General features: G+C 42.0%; 1 protein-coding gene across 2 annotated transcripts in view; it reads right to left on the reverse strand.

Moving 5' to 3' along the window:
• Nucleotides 1-22172, reverse strand: part of LOC148010027 (mediator of RNA polymerase II transcription subunit 33A-like) — a 72528-nt gene extending 50356 nt beyond the window's left edge. The window contains exons 1-3 of one of the 2 annotated variants that reach the window (XM_087672691.1): nucleotides 21761-22172; nucleotides 18204-18314; nucleotides 5689-5991 (exon numbers count right to left, since the gene is read on the reverse strand). In XM_087672691.1, coding sequence (XP_087528817.1) covers nucleotides 5689-5991; nucleotides 18204-18314; nucleotides 21761-22029 — 683 coding nt within the window. In that variant the 5' untranslated portion in view covers nucleotides 22030-22172. Of the gene's footprint in view, nucleotides 1-5688; nucleotides 5992-18203; nucleotides 18315-21760 lie in introns of those variants that run through there. The other variant, XM_087672692.1, reaches the window with a different exon arrangement.
• Nucleotides 22173-22621: the final 449 nt, after the last annotated feature.

Consider the following 22621-nt stretch of genomic DNA (forward strand, 5'->3'; position numbering starts at 1 on the left):
GCTTTATGTGAGTCATAGATCGGTTTCATACCCTTACACACAAAATGATGATGCTCAAGGCATCGTCTCTGGCTCAAGGATTTATTGAAGATGTCCCCCTCTCCCCTCCTAATTCACGTTCTTAAGGGCTCCATCGAGGTGGCTCTCATTGACACCCCAAATAGGGCCATTGGAATGGTACCCCTAGGACAAAGGTGCTTTAGGCTCCAATCCGACCCACTTGAGCAAATGGAGGTGGCACTCATCACCAGTCCACTCGAGCAAATGGAGGTGACACTCATCACCAATCCACTTGATGTCAGGCCCACGGTAGCATATTTTGACAAATGGGTGGAGAGCCAAGACTGCACATCATTGCAACACTTTTGGCCACCTCATAAAATAAGAGAAAATATTTGCCAATGTAATTTCGAGGGCCAAGACTGCACATCATTGCAATGCTTTTGGCCACCTCATAAAATAAGAGAATATTTGCCAATGCAATCTCGAGGGGTCTCCACCAATACCCATTGTTCAAAGCTATTGTCCCCACACAGTCTCTCGACACCCTTCCCCAACCATCAAGTTTCCTTCCATCTTTGTGATGTACTTAGATACCCCTTACAAAATTCCTTGTACTCTTATGGAAAAGAAAAAGGAGAGAAGACCCAAAGGCATTGTATTTGGAACTATCCCAAGGCTAAAGAGATATGGAGGAGAGCTATTTGATAATAGATTGCTATTTCATGGCACTCACAATGACATGACATGACTTAGTGAGTAATAGCCTGGATCACTAACAAACGGGATTTTCAAAAGAGTATCGTCTATCAAACATCAGTACAGAAAAGCAGAGCACCATCCTTGCCCCAAATTTCTCTCAACAAACAAAGTGGACTATCAGCAATATTATAACTTGGTTCATCTAGGAAGTGAAATGCAGCAAGGCCATACAGTAGCAAGATATTTCAACTTCAGAGACTCTCACACATATACAGTCAAAGATCCTTCATGCTTTGAGAACATATGGAAGAATTGCAAGACGATTCTGATCACACAAGCAAGAAGTGAGAGACCTTGCTACATACCTCAGAGACTGGCATCTTCTATCACTTTGGAATTCTCTATATGGTGTAGCATGACAGACCACCTAATTCGTTGTTCTAGTACCCTTATAATTGACATCCTCCATGAAGCAAGGAGCCAAGGTGATAGCATTTCTCTATATATCTTTTTTCTACCGGTTATAGAGATTTTTATATTCTCCTTGTCATGAACTTTAATGATTGGTGTAGGCAGTGTAGGAAAGGACTGATCAGTCCTTCTATATTCAGCATTTGTTCCTTGTTCAATGCATGTTCCTTTTCTTCTTCTATTGCAGATTGTCTCTCTCTTCCTCTGTGTTCGAGTTCCTTCTTCCGTTGCACACTCTCACATGGTATCAAAGCATGGTATCATTGTCTAAGGGAGACACAAAACTGACTTCTTGCTGAGGAGACCACCCCAAACTACCAAGCGGCCTTGCCACATCAGGGTTTTGCTAGAAACTTAGCTTTCAGCTTGGAGATGTCCACTTTTCTTGTGCCTGCTCACTTCCTCTCCTGTTGGAGTCGACACACTTCCTCAATCAAGTGACAGTCTTCTATTGCAAACACATTGTTCATTCATCTGGGGACAGCTCTCCTCAACAAACGCACGTAGTCCTTGTGCTATGTCCCCCCGATGAACCCTCTACATCAGCTTCCTTGTGATCTTGTAGCTGTTTCCTCCTACTTTGGGGTTGTATACCACCAAAATGTAGATTTCTTGTGGGTGTCTTGCAAGATATCGAAGATGTCTTATCACCAGTTCTTTGTTGATTCAGAGGATGAGGTCTCTATTCCTTCCTTTGAGAGAGACAAAGATTTTCATGCTAGTTCACGCGATGACCGGAGATAACCTAGCCCCTTTGAACGGGATCCCTCTCCTCCCCATTCTCTCCATGTTTCACAAAAGGCCTGTTTTGTTGGCCTTCATATGCCATTCATGGCACCCTCGATACAGGTGCCTGTCCTCCCTTCTTTGCCCCAAGAAGACCGGCTTGATGGTTCCAACTACTCACTTTGCTCATGTGAGGTGGAGCGTATCCTTGATACCTTCAATCTTTGACAGTTTGTTACCCACCCTATTCCCCGTCTAGTGGAGAATCCCACCGCTGGATCACCAATGGATCGTGTGGCCTTAAAGGATCACCTCAACTCTAGAGCCCAATCTTTCCTCTTTATGAGCTTACAAGATTTTGTCCTAGTACATGTGCGCAAATTGCCCAAAGCAGCGGAAGTGTGGACAAAGCTTGATTCTTTGTACCATTAGAGACATTTGCCCACCGGATTACTCTAGAGCCCAATCTTTCCTCTTTATGAGCTTACAGGATTCTGTCCTAGTACATGTGCGTAAGTTGCCCAAAGCAACAGAAGTGTGGATAAAGCTTGCTTCTTTGTATCATTAGAGACATTTTCCCACCGGATTACTCTCGAGAAGAAGTTACAGAAGCTCGTTGCTGAGGATTCTCCTTCCATGAAGGATCATATCAACAAATTGGAGGACATGCGGGATGAGCTTACGCCCCTTGGCAAGATGATCTCTTCAGAGGATATGGCTATGATTATTTTGTCTTCACTTCTATCTCCTCGATTTGATGTTTTCTACACTAGACTTTTTACATCGAGGACCCGTGAGAAGCTTCTATGGGAGGAGCTTGCCCCACTTGTTTTGGAGCGTGAAGAGTGTGCCAAAGAGATAGTCAGTGGATCCACCTCCACCAAAGCTTTTGTTGCAAGTTCGGGAAGGGGGATGAAAAAGAAAGGAAAGTCAAAGGCTAAAAGATAAGAGAGTTGAAGTTCTAACTCCAACTTGGAGAAGCCTAAATTCCCATACTATGGGAAGGGAAAACATCCAAAGGAGAAATATTGGAAAAAGTATCCTCACCTTCATCCGAGAGCAAAGGATGGAGCTAAAACGTCCGAGCCTTCTACCTCTACTCCAACAATTACCCATGAGTCAGAGTTCATTCATATTGTTGACTTGGAGGAGCCTTCTTTGGTGGTTGCCTCATCTTTTGAGAGGCCTTGGTTGGTTGATAGTGGAGCTTCTAGTCATATGACTCCACGAGGTGACTTATTGCATGATCTATGCCCTTCTAAGGGTTCTATCATTGTTGATGACATTGTTTCGGTGCCTATTTGTAGTGTTGGCACTTTGCCTTTATTTTCCGACTACGCATCGAGCTCCCTCTCATAGGCCCTTTATTCCGAACTTGGGCTTTCCACTCCTCTCAGTTTATGGCCTTATTTATTAGGCTTGGTGCCCAAGTTGTCTTCACAGAGCAAGGCGTTTGTATTGAGGATTCTACTACAAGGGTTGTTATCGCGACAAGTTGGCAGGAGAGCGGACTTTATAGACTCCATTTCCCTTCTCTTATGTAGGGTCCTCCGAGGCAATTGTCTATTGCCACACCCATTCCCATGTGCACCATCTTTTCCACACGTTCCTTCCCATCCCCCACCCTCTCGGGTGGTTCCCTCGTACCCCCCATCCCTTTCAGAGGGGGACAATCTCGGTGATGCAATTGTGGATTCCCTAGTCTCTAGTGTTTCAATGGGGCTCCCCAGGATCGTGAGGAGTTTCTTCATTGGCAATCTTCATCGACAAACTTCATCAATATTGGCATTCCTCTTGCCACCCTAGGATCCATTTCTCCCTTGGCTTTCCGCCACATCCAAGATCTAAGAGGGGATATTAGCAGCCATGTTTGCCATACCTTGTCATCTCTTGCCCATAAAAGGCTCAATATGAGTCAAACAAGGACTTTAGGAGCTCTGACATATCTATCGCTTGTTTTAATGGAGGAGGTAGCTCATTCTAGAGCACTTAGCTTATTGCATTTCAATGCATTTTTTCCTCTAGTCGGGATTTTATGTGCATTTGCTGAGCAATTTCTGCATTCTTGCCACCCTTTCCCGGATTTTTATGGGCATTTCTAGTATTTTTACCAACATTGAATGCTGGTCGGCCATATCTTGGCCCCAAATTTCAGATCGACCTATTTTTGGGATATCTGGCTATTTATAGCCATTTCCTACTTGGCAATCTGTTATCTCATTCAGTTTTCTTCTTCTCCGGCAAGTGCACACTCTAACTACGCCATCTTCCTCCATCTTCGATGCTGCCGTCATCATCAGCCTGATCGGATGCCCTCACTCACGCCGTGGGCTGCGTGCAAACTGATCAGTCCTGTATTCAGCATTTGTTCCTTGTTCAGTGCAGGTTTCTTTTCTTCTTCTCTTGCAGATTGTCTCTCTCTCTTCCTCTATGTTCAAGTTCCTTCTTCCGTTGCACACTCTCACAGTTCCCACTAACACCATATTGCCAGATACAATGATCTGTCTCATAGTCCCACAATTTGTAAGGCTTGTATTCTCATGTGTACTTTTGGCTTGAAGCTTGATATTTCTCATGGATCCAATAAAGGCACTTCTTGCTCTTGGCTTCAAGTTTGGACAAGCCCTTGCAAGAAGGCCTTAGCATTTCACACTATGAAGCATAACCCCCCACCACCCCCAGCTGAGGGCAGTGATTGAAGGGAGTGTCTGGGAAAAACGAGTCTCATTGAAGGATACAGAGGGGGCGTCGCAAGTCGAGGGGGTGGGGGGAAGACACACATTCTCTCAAACTTGCATTACCATAGACACATCACATTCCCAATCTCAGATATCGTGCAATGTCATTCACTAAGCAGGAATAGTCCCTGCACTGTATCCATTGTTTTTTTTAATCCATGGCATACAAAAATCGATTGAGCTGTTAACAAGTAGGTTCTCTCATCTATAACTCTTTCCTGAAGGAGAAGCCAACTTGTTGGAACAGATCCGCCCAAAGATGTGTGAGGGCTGTAACACAGTCTCTGCATTGCAATGAAGGGCTGGGCACGTTCAACAGGCGAGTCTGTTCCAAGAGTTTCTGGAAATGCTCCTATTGCCATGCTGAAGGAAAAGGAAAGGCAAAGAAGGCAGACAAGACAGGAATTTGAGGAAGAGGAGGAGAAATCTTGAGAAAGAAAGAAAGAAAGAGAGGAAACAGGCTGAAGAGGCTAAGTGGAGACAAATAGGGAGGGAGAAGGGAGAGAATAACCTGGCAGAGGGGCTCATGTGGAAGGCTGCTGGGGGGAGAGAAGGGAGGTGGGGAAGAAGAGAAGAAGTGCAGGGAGGTTAATTTCAGAGGGAGGAAAGACTAACATTTGGCTGCCAGCAGGCAGGATAGGGGCTGAGTGCAAACAGAGGTGGTGGAAAAGAGCAGGCAGCTGCAGGTGAAATGGAGAATGACTGAGAGGAGGTAGGCCAATGAGGAAGAGGTAAGAGAGGCCTGAATCAGAGGAAAACAGAAGGTCTAACAAGGCAGCAAGTGGTGAAAACAGGGGAGCAGCTTCCCAGTGGATTAAATAACAGCTGAACTGGGTTGACTAGAGCTACAGAGCTGCACAAGCAAAAACAAGCAAGAGCTCCAACTTGGTTCCTGTTAGATATATGGCAGAATAGAAACTGTATGTTGACCAATACGAAACAGAAACTGTCAGATAGATAGCAAATTTGAAAATGTGCATTGTCCAATACATATTAGAGAGTAGAAACACACAAAAGTATAACAAAATTGACAGAAAACATTGAATATTACAAGTTCCTACGTGCAAGACGAAGTAGTGCTCTAGTCTTCTTGTTTTGCATAATCCTTGTGACAAGATTGATAGCTGTTATACTATTGCTCCTTGGAAAATCTTCCCTTGGCATTCCAAAATTCTCTCTTGCCTCATCCATTCTGTTATCAGTAGCAGTAGGCAGGCTCAAATCCTCAGAAAAAGCCTGAACTAATCTAAGTATTAAAATGAAAATGAACTGCACAACTGCAGTCCCAAAGTCCAGTCTTTTTGATTTGAAGAATGCCGATAGCTGAAGCGCTTCCTCAGTAGCCTCAACAATCCTGCAGCAGTAATGGTGTCAGAAACTATGTTGGTTTTTGAAAAACTTTTTTATTTGCATCAGAAAGTAAATACAGATAAATATATAAACATCAAATAATAGATAAATATCTCAACCAAAGTAAATACAGATAAATATACATACATCAAATCATAGACAAGTATCTCAACCATATTACTTGTCCTTGGGATTCAAAAATCCTTGAAATTTACTCTGAAAACTCTTGAACTTCCTGCATACTAACTTTTTCCTAATTGGGTTTCTTGCCATGCTAAGCTTCGAACAGTGTGATCGTCTTCAATGCCTTAGCCAGTGCACGATTCAACACATAATTTGCACACTGAAGGCCTTCTAGCCAAAATTTATGAGGCAACCCTTGCTTTTCAACATACAACAAGTCATCTCCATAAGAGTCTGATTCTTTCTTTCAACAACTCCATTTTGCTAAGGGGTCATTCTAACAATGGCTTGATGCATAATGCCATGATCAAGTAAATATGTCTCAAAATCACGAGACATGTACCCCCCCCCCTCTTCTATCCGTGCAAAGTGTCTCCACTTTTAAGCTAGTTTCAACCTCAAGCTTTGCAACAAGATGTTTAAAATGCATGAATAAATCCAATTTCGCCTTCAGCCCATACACCCATGTATAATGAAAGTAGTCATCAATAAACATAACATAGTAAAGATGACCTCCAAGTGCACACGTGCGCATGGGACCACAAACATTAAAGTGAATAAGCTTCATTTTTTGGACAACACGCACTGCACCATCCTTTTGCCCAAAATACATCCCTTGCATGCATGAGAAGGTGGAGTCTCCACTGCAGGCAATGCATCTACCATATGACACTTCTCGAGGGTCATCAAACTCCTAAAACTCATATGTCCATAGCAAGCATGCCATAGCTCCACATTTTGCATTGTGGGCGAAAGAGTAGTAACTGCCACAGCATCATGAGACTGTCTATCATATGTACCCAACAAGAATAGACCCTTATTAGAGTGATGGACAGCCTAAGTGCATAATCCCTCTCTCCGACAATGCATTTGTCATCCTCAAAAATGACCTGAAAGCCATGCTTATTAAAAGCAAACCTAGACAACAAGTTCTCTTTAATGCCAAGCACAAACAAGACATCCAGAAGCATGAAATCAAAATCATCTGCAGCAGTAATAGTGACTCTCCCAATGCCACATACATCATAACTACTACTATTCGCACATGTAATACGCTTCCCAATAGGGGCTGAATGCAAAGAGAGAAACAAACACTTCCAAGAAATGATATGCTTTAATGCACCACTGTCAAAATACCATGTTTGCTACGTTTCAGTAGCATTCAACCCTAAATTAGTCATAGAAGAATCATAGCTGCATGTGATGAATACATAATCCTCCTCCACAAAGTTGGTTGAAGTATCATCATTTGTAGATTTGTTGGCTTATGTCTCTTGGATAGCCAACCGGAGTCTTTCTTCTTCTCTTTGGTCAATCTCTTTTTGCATTTATTCATATAGTGACCAGGTTTTTTGCAATAATGACATTTTCCCTCCTTTTTAGACCTCTCTCAGTCTTGGACAACCTTATTTAGTGGCTTTTCAGCATCACCCTTTTGCTGATTTTTTACATTTTTCCCAACTTTACCTTTGCCTTTAAACTTTAAAAGCATAGCCACATTACTTGAACACAATGCAACATTCTTGGAAGTCTATTCCCCTTGCAACAAAATGCCTTTCACCTCCACAAATATAAGGGGCTACAATCCCCCCCTCAAAGATAACATCAAAGAGGTGTGAAAACCAAGATACAACTCTGAAAGAGAGCTCATTGTGATGTTCACTAATTTGGCATCCAAAATGACCACATCAACATTGAGCGATTGCTCAAGCAAATCCTATATGTGAGTAAGATGATCTATTATGCTATCATCCTCATCCATGTTCACATTGGCCAACTCTCTACGGAGATAGAATATCGTGGCCTCATTGCGGGCTGCAAACATACGCTCAAGTATGTCCCATGTTGATTTTGAGATCTTAAAAGACCGAATGTGCAGAATAATTCCCCTTTTCACTAACAAGGCAATCAAAGAAAGTGCATGTGATCTTTAGAGTCATGTTTCCTCTCATCCTCTGTAGGAGGGGGAGAAGGGGCAACAACAACAACACCAGCAACCTCTCCTCGAGCATTACACTAAGATGTTTTGATATGCAATACATCCTAGTTGTTGCAAATCACCTGTAACATAGTCCCACAAGTTCTTTGCAACAAGAAGGTTGTGGATCATAAAACTCCAAAGTGGGTGGTTCATGCCATGAAGTTTTTCCTCCTGAGTGAGGACATCAAGAATGCTACTACAATCATTATTCCCTTGACGTGCCATGTTGTCACTAACGGACAAAATCTGCAGCCAAATACTTCAATGCTGAAGTATAGTGTGTACTCCTCAGAGTACCAAAAACCCCCACGGGATTAAGAAACATGTACTAGATTGTCATACAAATGTAAAGTGTGCACAATGTCACCCAAATCAACACTCAACCAAGAAATAATAGCAATGCATTGTTGTACCATACCTACCATGAATGCGTGTCCCCAAAAGTACAAATTACAACTTAATGCCAATTCTCACTAAAATTTACTAAATTTGCCCAAAATTTTCTGCTCAATCCAACTCTAACAACAATTAAATGCTATTGTGCCGCGAGTTTTCTGCTTCAGAGTACATGTCGAGCAAAAGCTCCAAATTTCTTCTTGAAATTTCAAAGAAATTGAAGAAATTTATACCTTACAACTTGAATTTCTACAGAGATGTCACCTCGAGATGCATCCCAACAATGACCAACAACTAGATTCTGCCTCAAGATGCATGCTGAAGCCTTTAGGCCAAAAAGCCCCAAATTTCTTGCACAAATCGAGTAGAAATTACACAATGTCCGGTTGTGGGATGTTGATCTATGCACTCAAAGAGGAATCGAGCAAAACCCCCAATTTCAAGATGCCTTGGGATACGAGAGCAAAGCTTGACACCTTCAGCGATCAAAGCTGAGCAGGCAGCACTACCCAGACCGATTGGCGGCAGTAGTTACCAGCTGCATGCAGCCATGGCAAGGAGCAAGCAGCAGTAGCGCTAGCACAAGTCCTACCATGCTAGCAACAAGGTTGGTGTTGGTGAAAAGCAAGAGGCAAGCTAGGCAAGCCTACTCACTAGACAGCGCAAACTAGGCATCTTTGGCTAACGAAACTAGTTGGGTGCTAGGCGAAGTGCTTTAGCACTAATAGGGGTGCAGAACCAACCCAGGGCAGCGTTGTTTTAGCGCAGCAAGCGACTCTTCCGAGTGGGGCAAGCAACACCTTTGGTTGTGCAAGCAGCAATGGCGAGTGGTTCGAGTTGGAGAGGCTGAATGGGAAGAACAGCTGTCTATACAACAGCTCAGACTTCAATGTTTGTTCTCTTTCTTGCACAGAGCACGGGCAAAAGCTCATGGCGGTAGGGCGTCAAGCAGAGCAACACTGGCAACGGTGGTTGTTCAGAACTTGTGCGAGGGCTGCTCTGATGCCAAATGTGAGAAATTAGAATCAACTATGGATGAGAAATTAGATAGTGGCAATGAGTGAGCTGAAGCCAAAGAGTAGAGTGTACTTGCTGAACTAAAAGAAAAGGTAGAAAGTTCAACTCTAGTTTAGGTCATACCTTGATCTAACCAACCTTCCACCAACTAACTAGAGTTGGGTTTATTTACTCTAGAGCTTAGTGTCACTACTTTAAATTCCTAAGGCACTAGGTGTACACACCCTACATTGACACTTTAATAAGTGTCCACACCACACTGTCCAAAATTGACACTGTCCAAAATTGACAAATTCTAACAAAATGATGAAGGCAATAGAATAGGCAACAAGCATGTAGAGCCAGTAGACCTGCCACGCATTGAATCTTGCCCTACAGGATGGCAAAAAGGCAGGAACCCCGCCCTAGGTAAATCAAAAGCTGTAAACAAGCTCCTCAAGTTCAAGGGACCATTCCCTACCCCCCACCCCCCCCCCCCTTTAAAAAAAAGCAATAAGGACCAAGGAATCCATAGCCACATTGTTGATGTCAAAATCCCCCTTTGAAAGAGATACAAGATCCAAGGAGCCACTTATGGAGATGGTGGAAGATGGGATTGAACATTTTTGTTTGTTTTTGGTTAGAGAATAGAAATTTTCTATTAAAACACCTCAAGCTAAAGTTTTAAGTATCCCAAGGCAAAATGCAAAATACAAAGCAGCCCTATAAGAGACCTCCATATCAAAAAATATATAACAAGGGAAAAGTCTATTACAAAGCTTGAATGAATAGCCAATCAAGAGGTCTACAATACCAAACCATGAGTGTCTGGAAAAGAAAGAAAGTTTCAAAATCCCACGTCCTAAGAAAAGCCTCTCTCCTCCTCCTCATAGCCTCCAAACTACTCTATATTCTCTCCTATCTTCCAAGAAGAGTACATGCAATCTCTATCCACCTCCTAGAGAGAGTCCTTATTACAATAGATATATCCAAAAAGTCAATAGCCTAACTACATCAGGTTGCCCATATGTACTAAGCAATAGTACTAGCTATGAGCTCCTGTCTGTGACAATGCCCCAAAGTCCACACGCTTTGTGAGAAATCTCATAAAATAATCTTGCTACAAGCTGCCCCAAAACAAGATAGACATGACATCCCTCTACATCCTCATATCCACAAGTTGTGGCCTCAGTATGAGATCCGTAGATTGATTAAACATGGAATTCGAACTTGAAGATATATAGGATGTAGTGATTGTTGGCATGTAGAAAAAGGTTTGGTTTGAAAAACCAAGATGTACTCTACTATGTTCAAGAAGGATGAGTCTATACATCTACTTCTTCTACTGTGCCATGTAGTGTGGATGTAGCATGTTCCTAGGCCAAGGGTCTTCATAAATTTCTTATGGATTTGCACATTAGTGGTGCAATCAAGATTGATGTAGTGCAGATATTACAACACCAATTGAGGGAGCAACCATTCCCCACATAGCAATCATACAGTCTGCGCTGCCACAAAACACCATCCTATGGGCTCTCCTCCAAACCTCCTAATAAGCATGTCAGCAATTCCACATACAAGGCCTCTATATCTCCTCCTACTATCCAAATTTAGTGGAAGGGACAAGGTCTCCACCATAATTATTTCATGTACCAAATGCTAAACTCTTATGTGCTAGTAACCACAGAAAGAGTGAAATCTTTCGTGGTCCAAAGCTGCCCTCCAATCTCCTCCAAAAGTCTACAAGGAAAGACTATTATATACCCTAGGTAGTCCAATGCTCAGCTACAATTAGCACCACTCTAATTTTGCAAGGAAAGGCTGTGATATATCCTGTGTGGTCCAATGTTGAGCTACAACTTACATCACTCTAATCCCACTCATCTGTATCCTCCTCCCCAACCTAGTGGTATACCCAAAGGAGGCCACATGCTACGATACCTCTACAAATATATTTCTCCATACCCACTCCCCAAGGTCTCATGGAAGTCTCTGTATTAGCCTCCACCTTTATGCCCAGTGTCTTCACCCATCTATCATACAAGTCTAAGGAAGTACGAAGTCCTATCGCAATAAGCCACAACTCTAATCATTTTTCAAGAGCATCCTATGAGCTCTGACTGATCCAAATCCTCACTTCTATGGCTTGAAGGTTGGAGGGAATGGACAATGACCTAAGGGAAATAGATAGCGCAATGGAGAGATACCAAGGACCCTACTCAAAAGGACAAGAGACAAGCAAATGGATCTAATAAACCCTAATGCTCCTAATAACCTATCCAAAGGATGGCCCCAATGGTATTCTCACCGCCTACTTAATGAAGATAACCCAGGTACTAAGTCAAGGCCATAAATGGAGAAGAGATGAAAGCCCAAATTAAATATAGAGCTCAAATGAGGACAAAAAGGAAGAATTAACATGGTGCCCACAACACAAATAGGCATGAACACGATGTCACCTATGGTGACCAAGTCCTCGAGATTTTGAAGATCCTAGAGCCAATCGCACATGCATAGCATGTGATGGGATGCACCACTATCCACAAAAATTTTCACCCTGTTTTCCCCCTTGTGTTTTGTCCAAACAAAAAGCATGAGTCTCTTTTCTGATTTCTCCCTACAATAAGGCACCTTATTCAAGCTGAAAATCACGCCAAAAGTATTCCCTTACTTGTGTTTTCTCCAAACAAAAAGGATGAGTCTCTTTGCTAATTTCTCCCTGCAATAAGGCACCATATTCATGCCGAAAATCACACCAAAAAGTATGTAGGCTGATTTGGAGCACTTACACTTATAATCTCCACTAAACTTTGTCCTTAGGATCACTTAACAAGCTATTGAGCTGCCCACAAAAGGTCCTAACACTTAGTATACACTCGTGGTGTGAAACTTACTTTAGACATCATTACAATTGATTTTAGACAAAGTAAGTTTCAACATAAACAATGACAGTCAAATCCCGCAAGTACACAGAATAAATCTTGACACTAACAAAGATCATGTAAGTTTCATCTATAGACCCAAAACCACGTGACATCCACCCCCCTCTAAACCTGCACATTCTCCACCATGTGCCACTCATCTTACTCTTCAACAGGTTTGAGGTCTTCTTCTTTATCCACAATATCATCCTCGTGAGAAAACACACCACCTATGGAGAGAGAAACAAGACAGTGACAATGAGTGAGCTGAAGCAAGAGAGTAGAGTATACTAGCTGAACTCAAAAGATAGAGTGAAGGTACACCTAAGTTAGGTCAAGGGTTGACCTAACCAACCCCCCCACTGACTAACTAGAGTTAGGCTAACTAACTCTAGTCCCTAGTGTTACTACTTTAATGTCAAGACACTAGATACACACACTCTAAATTGACACTTTAAAAAATATCCACACCACAAGAATTACATGGGCATTGCCTAGAATTGACAAATCCTAATACCCCTTGCACTGTCAATGTGATGAAGTACAAGGATGATCAATCACCAAAGGGTAATAAGTTTAAGAACTTTCGAAAATCCTTAAACTTCTCACGTGGTCTTGCCTTGGTGAAAATCTCTACAAAATTTTCTTGTGTGGGTACATACATCAAGCTGATCTCTCCTCCATAGCATCTCTCTCTGAGATGGTAATGCACCTCAATGTGTTTCGTGCAAGCATAAAACACACAATTTCATGCTACTGCAATAGCACTCTAACTTTCAAAAAGAATGGGCGTAGGACCCTCCAATGGTAAGTGTAAATCAGCCAACAATCTACACAGTCATACACATTCCATTGTTGCTGTAAAGGCTGCCTTGTACTGAACCTCACAAGACAAGATAGCCACTGTAGGCTATTTCTTACTTAGCCATGAGATGCATGCATGACCCGGAAAGAAATAGTGTCCACTATTAGAGTGCCTAGTGCCTACATCACCAACCCAATCCGAACCACTGTAAGCCTATAAATGCAAGTTTCCCCCCAAGAAATAATAATTAATGTGATTGAGTACCTTGTAAATATCTAAAGACCCACTTAAGAGCTTGCCAATGTATGGTTCATGGGGTGCACATATACCTACTCACCTAAGATATTGCATATTGAATGTCAAGGCGTGTGTTGCAGAGATAAATAAGACACCCAACTGCTTGGCTGTAAATTGCAACATTTGATATCTCTTTACCATCATGCATAGATGGTTTAAGCTTGGTCGCATGGGTGTACACATAGGTTTGCAATCCTGCATGTTAAACCTATATAAGAGCTTGTCCACATATTGTTACCATGACATGATGATGCCATGCTGATTTTGGATAAATTAAATCCCCAAATCGTAATGTAAGCGATCCATATGTGATATACCAAATGTATGTTTCAATTCAGCCTTGAAATCTGCAATTTTATCCTCTTTAGATCTAATGAGCAACATGTCATCCACATAAAGAATGATCATCAACAAGTCTCCCCCTTCTCTCTCAAACAAGAGAATGGAGCTCAACAAATGAATGGAGAGAGGTCAAAAACTATGAGACATACCTCAAACATGCTTGAAGAAGTGATGGAAGGTTGCCCAAATCAAGAACCCATGCTTCTTCTTTAGTTCAACTCATGGATAGAAGAAGGTCTTCAATCCTTTGAAATCTTCAAGGGAAAGAGTCTTGAGCTGCTGCCAATGGCTCCCAAAGCAAGAAATTGAAGATTCTTCAAGAGAGCTTGAGCTGCAAGGAAGATGCCATGGCTGCCATTGATGTTGTCCACTCCAAGGTTTTAGGAGAGTGCCAAGATTAGAGATCTTAGTCAAGAGGGCTGAATCTTGCTCAGATGAGTGCCAAGAGCTGAGGAATGAAGCTGGAGATCAGTGCCAAGTGCTGGAGCAGGAGGAGAATGACCAGAGATCTCAATGCAAAATTAACTGAAAACTATAGGACTGCCTCTGGAGACTCCAGCTAAGTGAGGTGAAGCTCATGGGTGCTCTACAAGCTGCCCAAGGTGTCAGGAAAACAATGGGAGATGGCATTCAAGCCCAAGGAGAGAGAGGAGGAAGATCTAGAGAGTTCTTGGGCTAGAGATTCCATGGCTACCTCAAGAAACTGTGAGGAAGAAGAGGGAAACTCAATTTTGGGGAAAAGTAGTCATAGTTAAGCTATCCTCCAAGTCTTGAGTGTCCTCCTTGGGTAAAACACCTCTAAAATTGAGCTATAGAGTAAAAAAGAGCTGCCATCTTTGTCTACTTGCCCTCCAAATTAGGTCAAAGCTCCATTTAAAACTCCAAGAAAGTCTGCCATGGTCTTCAAGAAAGCTGGCAACCTGCTTGGGATACTCTCTATGAACCTATGTACTTGAGTAACTAGGGTTCCTGAGACTCAAAAGAAACTAAATCTAAAGGAAAGGAAGAGAGCAAAAGGATTAAAGACCGATGCTCTAATATCGATTGTAATGAAGTAAACCTAACAGAACCTAAGAGAGAGAAGAAAGAGTGAAAAAGAGAGAGAGAGAGTGACAAGGAGAGAGAAAAACAAGAAGAAGAGAGAGAAAGATAGAGAGAGAGAGAGAAGAAGAAGAAGGAAGCCATGGAAGATGTGAAGGTGAAGAGAGAGTTTCTTGATTAATAAATGATAATTGACTTGACCCTCTTACACCTTAAATACCATCAAGGTAACTGGTATTTTCCCATATATCCCATTCGTTACAATTTGAGTTAGGCCAAGTCTAAAGAAATGACAAGTCTACATCATGTTCGATGCAAATGCAATCAAGAATTACCGCTCCCTGCGTGGAAGCTAAGGATCTAATGTTTGGTGCACTAGGAAAGCTCTTCTTAAAAACCAACATACAACCAAAGGGCATCATCATCAATTAAAGTGTAGCGGGCAAAGATTACATTACATACTATTATTATACATTAATAATATTGCATACTATTCCATACATTACCAGAAAGTAGTCACTTAGCAAATCATTGCACCCTTTTTGCAACAGCCAATGTATGATAACTTGATATCCAAAGAGGCAACAAACAAATATAATGAGAGTGAAAAAGAAATGAAGTTTGAATCTTTCAATGGTACACAAGATAGACTGAAAGCTTTGACTTTCATTTAGCAATTTGATGCAGTCTATTAAGGGGGGAACTTCACTAAGTCCTCAAAGATTCGAAGGCAACCACTTTCTTAAAGGGAAATGCATTGTAGTGGTGGTCCACTCTTTTGATACAAGTTAGAGCACTGTCAACATGGGTACAATTCAAGCAAATGTTTACATCGAATTGATTGACAAGTACCTTTGAGATGGACATCATGACAACTTAAAACAAGTTGGATGCTAAGGAATGCAAGAATCTAGGGCAATACAATAAGAAATTTTGGGATGCATTGCTGCTTGTCTCTTCTTATCACCCCATACCCCTTCATGAGTAAGTAGCAAAATATATCTGTGGGCTGCCTAAAGGAATTAAGGATTTTTGCATTAAATCCATTGTCTCTAGCACAGATTACATTGCATACTATTATGCGTTAGTTACATTACATACTATTCCATACATTGCTAGAAAACATACACTTAGTGGGTCATTGTACCCTTTTTGTAACAACCAATATATGACAACTTGACACCCAACGAAGTAGCAAAAGACTGTGATGAGGATGGAAAAGCAATGAAGTTTGAGTCCTTTAATGGTACACAAGATAGGCCAAAAGCTTTGACTTTCATTCAACAATTTGACGCAACCTATTCAAGGGGGAACTTTACTAGGTCCTCAAAGATTCGAAAAGGCAACAACTTTCTTGAAGGGGAATGCATTGTATTGTGGTCCATTCTTTTGATGTAAGGTAGAGCACCATCAACATGGATACAATTCAAGCAAATGTTTGCATCAAACTGATTGACAAGTATATTTGAGGTGGACATCATGACAACTTGGAACAAGGTGAATGCAAAGGCATGCAAGAATTTGGCGCAATACAATAAGAAGTTTTTGGATGCATTACTAAACATCACTTCTTATCGCCCCATACCCCTTCATCAGCAAGTGAAAAAAATGTGTGTGGACTACCTAAAGGAATCAAGATTTTTACATATACTACTACGAGACATTGATGACAGATACACAAACATGCTATGGTCCATCTCTATTTTCAAGAGCTAGTACAACCAACATCAACATCAAGTTCTCTCCAAGGCACCTTGGCGGTGGCTTGATCACCCATTGCTTGGGTATCTGTGCTTTATTCTGGTGGTTCTATGTTGTATGGACTATAATGAGTCATTCTCCTAATATCATTGTTTTCAAATCCCCCATGATTTGAGAGAAGGTGTTAGCAAGATTGTCAACTCATGTGTGAATCTGTGCATGCCTATCAAAGGTTGGGCACATTGTCCTTATTTTAGACATTATTGTGGCGATTTGTCTTTAGCATCTTATGCCAGTCCCAGTTGCTATTTTAGGCCTATTTCATCCCTATTTCTAGTGGGGTTCCTCCTCCTATTCACCACGTGGACTTCTTGTTGGACTGAGGAGCCGATGCCAATGCCCATGTAGCTAGTGACTCACTCTTGTACAATACTATCTCGTGTTTGGTATATGGATTCCATTTCCCAAGCACATCTTAGAGTTCTCTACCCAGTGCCTATCAAAATGGCCAAAATAAAGACAGAAAATAGGTGAAATGAAGGTGGTTTAGCTGGGAGAAGGCTGGCAATGGGAAGGAGAGAAGCAAAGGCAGCAGAAGCTGAAAGAATCATTAGCAACCTGGCAGGGAAGAGAATAGGAGGGAGGAGCTAGCGGCAACAGAAGAAGAACGTGGAGAGGATTTGCAAGGGGCATAGATGGACATAAACTTGGCAATCTCTTCTGCTTCTTTGCCGTGACTTTGTATTTACGAGAAAAAAAAATGGACATAAACCAGGAGGCATGAAGGCAGGAGAGATTCTGCTGGTTCCACAAGCATTGACTATGGGTGAGAGAATGACAAGTTAAAGGTTGTGGGGCTGAGTCTGGAGGCAGGAACGCTGGCAGGTGGCACTGGAGAGGTAAATGACAGCGGGGCTGAGAAAGTGTGGAGGCAAGAATGCAGCAAGCTGGAGATGACAGCAATGACAGTGACAGGAGGTTCAGGTTAGTTCGCAACACTGTTTTTCTTATGGTGACCAGCACCAGTACATAACCGTAAGAGATGTCTCAGTTGATACTCCTTTTATTAGCATCAAGCGATCGTCACATAAGGTCGATCATACATATAACAAATGGCTTTGAATCAACTTCACAGTAAACAAGGACAAATTTTGTACCTCTAATAGCCAAAATACCTTAAGTTATGCTTTTCTGCATGATTCATACATATTTTTGTGTCATGCTGATCACTCATTGACACCTTACAATAAAATGCCTTGCAACACCCCACATCCACCCTGCCAAAGTACACTTCTTGATGCTTGAGGAGCAGAAGAAATTAGTTTAAATACTAGCCTCAACTTATCATGCCCAAACAAAGAAACCATTATTTACACGCAATTTACTACAGCTCAAAATTTGTTTCTGCTATAATATGAAAGCATGCAATGCAGGATTGAGCCTGGAGATAAAATGCATGTCACATTGAATGTATTTACAACAACAGTGAACAACTGTGGCCAGTACTTTTTAGAGGTGACTCTTCACTTTTCTAGACATTTTGAAAGACTTACATATTATGAAAGGGCATGGCTTTTGTACAGCGAAGACAGAAGATGTGTGTGCCTGTAAGCTCCAAAAACATAGAGTACTTCTCTGGATAAAGATGCCGCTCAGGTAGCACCCTGAAGACAAAAAGTGACAGTTTGCAGTAAGTATCTCCTCTCAGCAGCTTTTCTGCCTGATTTCAATTTGTAAAGGTCTTCTTTACAGAGAATAGAATGATTCTATTAATAAATCCCCTTGGACAATGTATCCCATGGCAAAGAACAAAAATAGCCCTGTAAGGGACTTCCAAAACCAAAAATATACAACAAACTAGAAGTCTATGACAGGGCCTGAGTGAATAACCAATCAGGAGGTCTGTAATTGGCAGGTTTGAACCCAGATCATTAGAAAGTTAGCACTATTGAACACAAAAATATCAATATTTGAATTTCGGAAACAAAAAAAATGCTGATTGTGACATGAAAGCATAGAAGGTAAATTTTCATGTAAGCCACTAGGCAAGTAGCTTACAACAGACAGATCAGTTGATTCATTAGCATTATAGCCGTGTATAATGTCCTGATCTCTACTCTGCGGACCAGCAGTCTGCAAAATTGAGCTTGGGCTGGGCACATGCCATATAAAGGCTGCTCAACATTCAGACCACCTATGTAAACACTCTGCTTGTAGGTACTGTCACTTTTGGCACAGAACTCCACTGACCATAGAACTTCTGGTACTAAGAAAATTTCCAAATGTACAGCATGTAAGTGCCATATATGGTGAACATATAATATTCTAACAACCAGAAATATAAGCTCAAAGACACCCAATAGACAATCAGACACCATGATGCCTTATCATCCCCAACCAAGAATGACAAGACACTGTCCAAAATTATGCAGACTTAAAATTCTGCTTGTGTGGATATGTTTAGGTGACAGAGCACTTGTATGCAGGCTGACCTGTAAGACCACCTGTGTGGACTGTCTACTCTCTCTTTTGCAAATTACCACATAACTGCTTTTTCCCACAAACCTTTTTAAGAAAAAATTTCATATGTACAATTGACCTTCTAAGTTTGGCTAGTTGGTGAATGCCATTCTGAAACTGATGATGAGATGATGACATTATGATATTCTAATAACCAGTAATATGGCCTAGGAGAAACAGAAACAACTAACAATGGAGAATATGGTTGGATCCGTGATGCAAAGAAGAAGTGCTTAGGGGTAGGGACATGATTTTCCTTGCATAGACACCTCAATGGCTAGAGATAGGGCTACACAAATAGTGGAATTCCAGTAAAGTCGGCATTTCGAGGAGGCACGCAAAACACAAGTAGGCTAGAGAACCTATGGGGTGGCCATTCTATCAGAACGTGACCTTCAGCAGAGAATCAGCATTGTGAGCAAGGACCCAAAGGCCCGTTGTATGTGTGTGAGGTTCCAAGTTACAAAAATCGGGGTCGTGTACATTGTTGTTTGCTACTTCCCACCGAACACCTCGAGAAATGCCATAATAAGATGGAGATATGACTAAGCAAGAGAAAGAGACATGAGAGCATACATCACCATATAGTGCACTTTTTAATGGTCACACAATATCTCACTAGGAGGTAATGTTGGTGGAGACTCCAATGCAAGGAGGATGCACAAATAGTGTTCTATATTTGATTTTAAGGAGGATCCCATGCAATTACTATTCTACTAGGGTTTAGCAACCATCTTGGGTTCCATGCCAAGAAATTGAAGACTTAGCACTTGGAACAACAACTAGAATTCTGTGAGAGTGCGCAAAGGAAGAAGGAACGTGAACACAAAGAGAGAAAGCAAAAGATGGAAGGAAGAAATACTGCATTGGCAGAAGATAAATGCTGAATACAATGATGTGGACCGATCAATCCCTACACACAACCCAAGGCATCAATGAGGGCACCAAATCAAGCTGAGATGATGGCAGCACCACATCGGAGAGTATCTGGGAACCAAAGTGTGTTGAAATCTGCAAGAAGAAGTGATCAACCAAGTGTGGGCTGTGGCTATATATAGCCAAACACCTCTAAAACTGGCCAACTGCTAAAAAGGCCTCTAAATCTAACCAACCTACTAAAATAGGTGACATGACTGCAATACATGCAGTTGGACTGCACATAAAAAATGGAAAAATAATGACAAATATCCCGGGCAGCCATGGAGCAAGTAGGCACTATCAAGGGGTGGAATCCAACTAACACAAAGAGGAAATGCACAAGAAATGTGCTAGGAAATGCATAGAAATGCACACTAAACTGGCAGCCTCCAAAGGCTGAAAACTCAAACTTTTGTCGCAAAGAATCCTCCAATCAGGTCTGCCCACAATCAATTAGCCCTTCTACGCCACTCTGATACCATGATAGAGTGCAATGAATGTGGAAGAAAGAAAATGAGCATAAGAGAAAGGGAAAGAGAAAAGAGACAAAAGAACGCAAAAATCTGCAGTCAATGAATGTTGAAATGAAAAGGGCAGATATACAAAGGGCTGCAGATGTATCTCCTCAAGCCATATCTCTCCCACTAGCACCTAGGAAAACAAGTGCATGGGGCAAGCTGCTAATTGGGCCTAAATAGAAGAAAAGAATGCAATAAAATAATACAGTCAGCCAGCAAAAACTAGCTAACCTGATCAAAAAGCTGCCAACTACAACATAAATGAATAAAATAATTAATGATCAATCCTCCAACTGCCACATGGCATCATCACCTACTTGACAAACTGCCTTACAATGTGTATGCTGAAAATGCCAAATTGACTCACAGGAGTAATGAATAATGACCTCCAAGAGAACTAACTACACCAATAGTAAACCTAAGAAATGCTAGTCCAAGGGATGACTAATCGCTAACATAGCTGGGGATGAGTAGATTGTGTGATTGTGATTGGTTAGTGTGATTGCATTTATGTGTGTCAGCCTCCAATGTGTGCTCGAGTGTCATAAGACTATGGCTACATGTTTGTGTGTCAGTCACAACCCTATACTCTTCAGCACATAGTCACATCCTTAAGACTCTTCACCACATAGCCAGATGCTTGTTAGTAATGCCAAAGGGAGAGGGGCTGCCCCATATGGATTGGATAATCATAAGCAACAACGTCACCATATGAGCTCCTCCAACTTTAGACTCGCATAGATATAAGTGGACTAGCTAGTTCACATTGATCTTCATCTCAAAATATTTCGCACCCCTAAGTCAATATGGTGACGTATTCATACATGTTTCCCTACCAATAGCAGCTTATGGAATCTAAAGTGCAGGCTAAAGGTGATCAAGGTGATCTTACACCATACAAGAAAAAGTGGATGCTAAAGGTCTAACGGAAAGGCTCCATCCTGGCGAAAAGCATTAACTTGTAACAGTAGAGAAGGGGGTTCCCACTCGTTTCCACATGAATTTAAGTAGCTAATGCTAGAATTGGACCCCTATGCCTTATCAATGAGGGTTTCGGGAGTAATTGTGGAAAGGCACAGCCACAGGTCAAGCCAAACCTAAACATTCAGAAAACGTAAACGGCTTTCAGAAGGGAACAGTACTAGGACGTCCACCTGGAAGTAAGCAAGGCGAGGACGTGCAAGGAAGATACGAGGTTGGAGGCCATGGCGTGATTAAGGTAAGTCCAGAAGGCTCGGGAGTGATCAGGGAAATCAAAAGCGCAAGCCACCAAGGCATGTCCCAGCGCGATGCTGGGAAATGGAGGGTCGGGATGATGATGATGATGTCGTCGGAGGAAACTGACAATGTCCACAGCCCAGAGCATGGCCGAGTCGCTCCTGGCGATGGCGGCCTTAGTCATCTCCACCACCTTCTCCTCCATCGTCGTTTTCTACCGAATCGTAAAATCTTGCTATGTCTCGATTTACTGAAGCCCCCCCTCTCCAACGAAGCTTTTGACGTGCGCGCGCGCGCGAGCGAGAGAGAGAGAGAGTGTGTGTGTTTGTGTGACCGCAATACAGTATGTCAATTATCAAAAGAGACGTGAGTATTTGAAAATACAAGATTTACGAAAAGAGGGGAACACTATCGTGGAGTAGATCGTGTTTGGAGGAGTTTAATTTTGCTTTCTTGCTTGTAGATCTCTCTCTTGATCGCACAAATAGTCCATGAAAATAGTATGATAATAGTAAGAGAGCCCCCTTCCCCTCTCAACACTATCTCCCATGGGGTAGCTCGGATTGACAGTTAGAAATGCTTGCAATCGTAGGAGCCCATTTTGACCATTGATTGGTGCGGAAGTAAACTTGATTTAGCTCACTAAACGATACCCAATATTTTGAACTTGGTTTTCGAAAATATTATTGGGTGTATCGTGATTCTGTGGACCGGCTCATGCAGGGAAGCACTAGGCGCTGGCCACTTCATAGCAGCTTTGCTGCCCCAAAGCGGCAAGCGAAGTATCGCTCAACAAC

This window comes from Lygodium microphyllum, chromosome 30, assembly GCF_053477565.2.
Source record: "Lygodium microphyllum isolate KBCC chromosome 30, Lygodium_microphyllum_v1.1.10, whole genome shotgun sequence".
In the NCBI taxonomy this organism is placed as follows: Eukaryota; Viridiplantae; Streptophyta; class Polypodiopsida; order Schizaeales; family Lygodiaceae; genus Lygodium; species Lygodium microphyllum.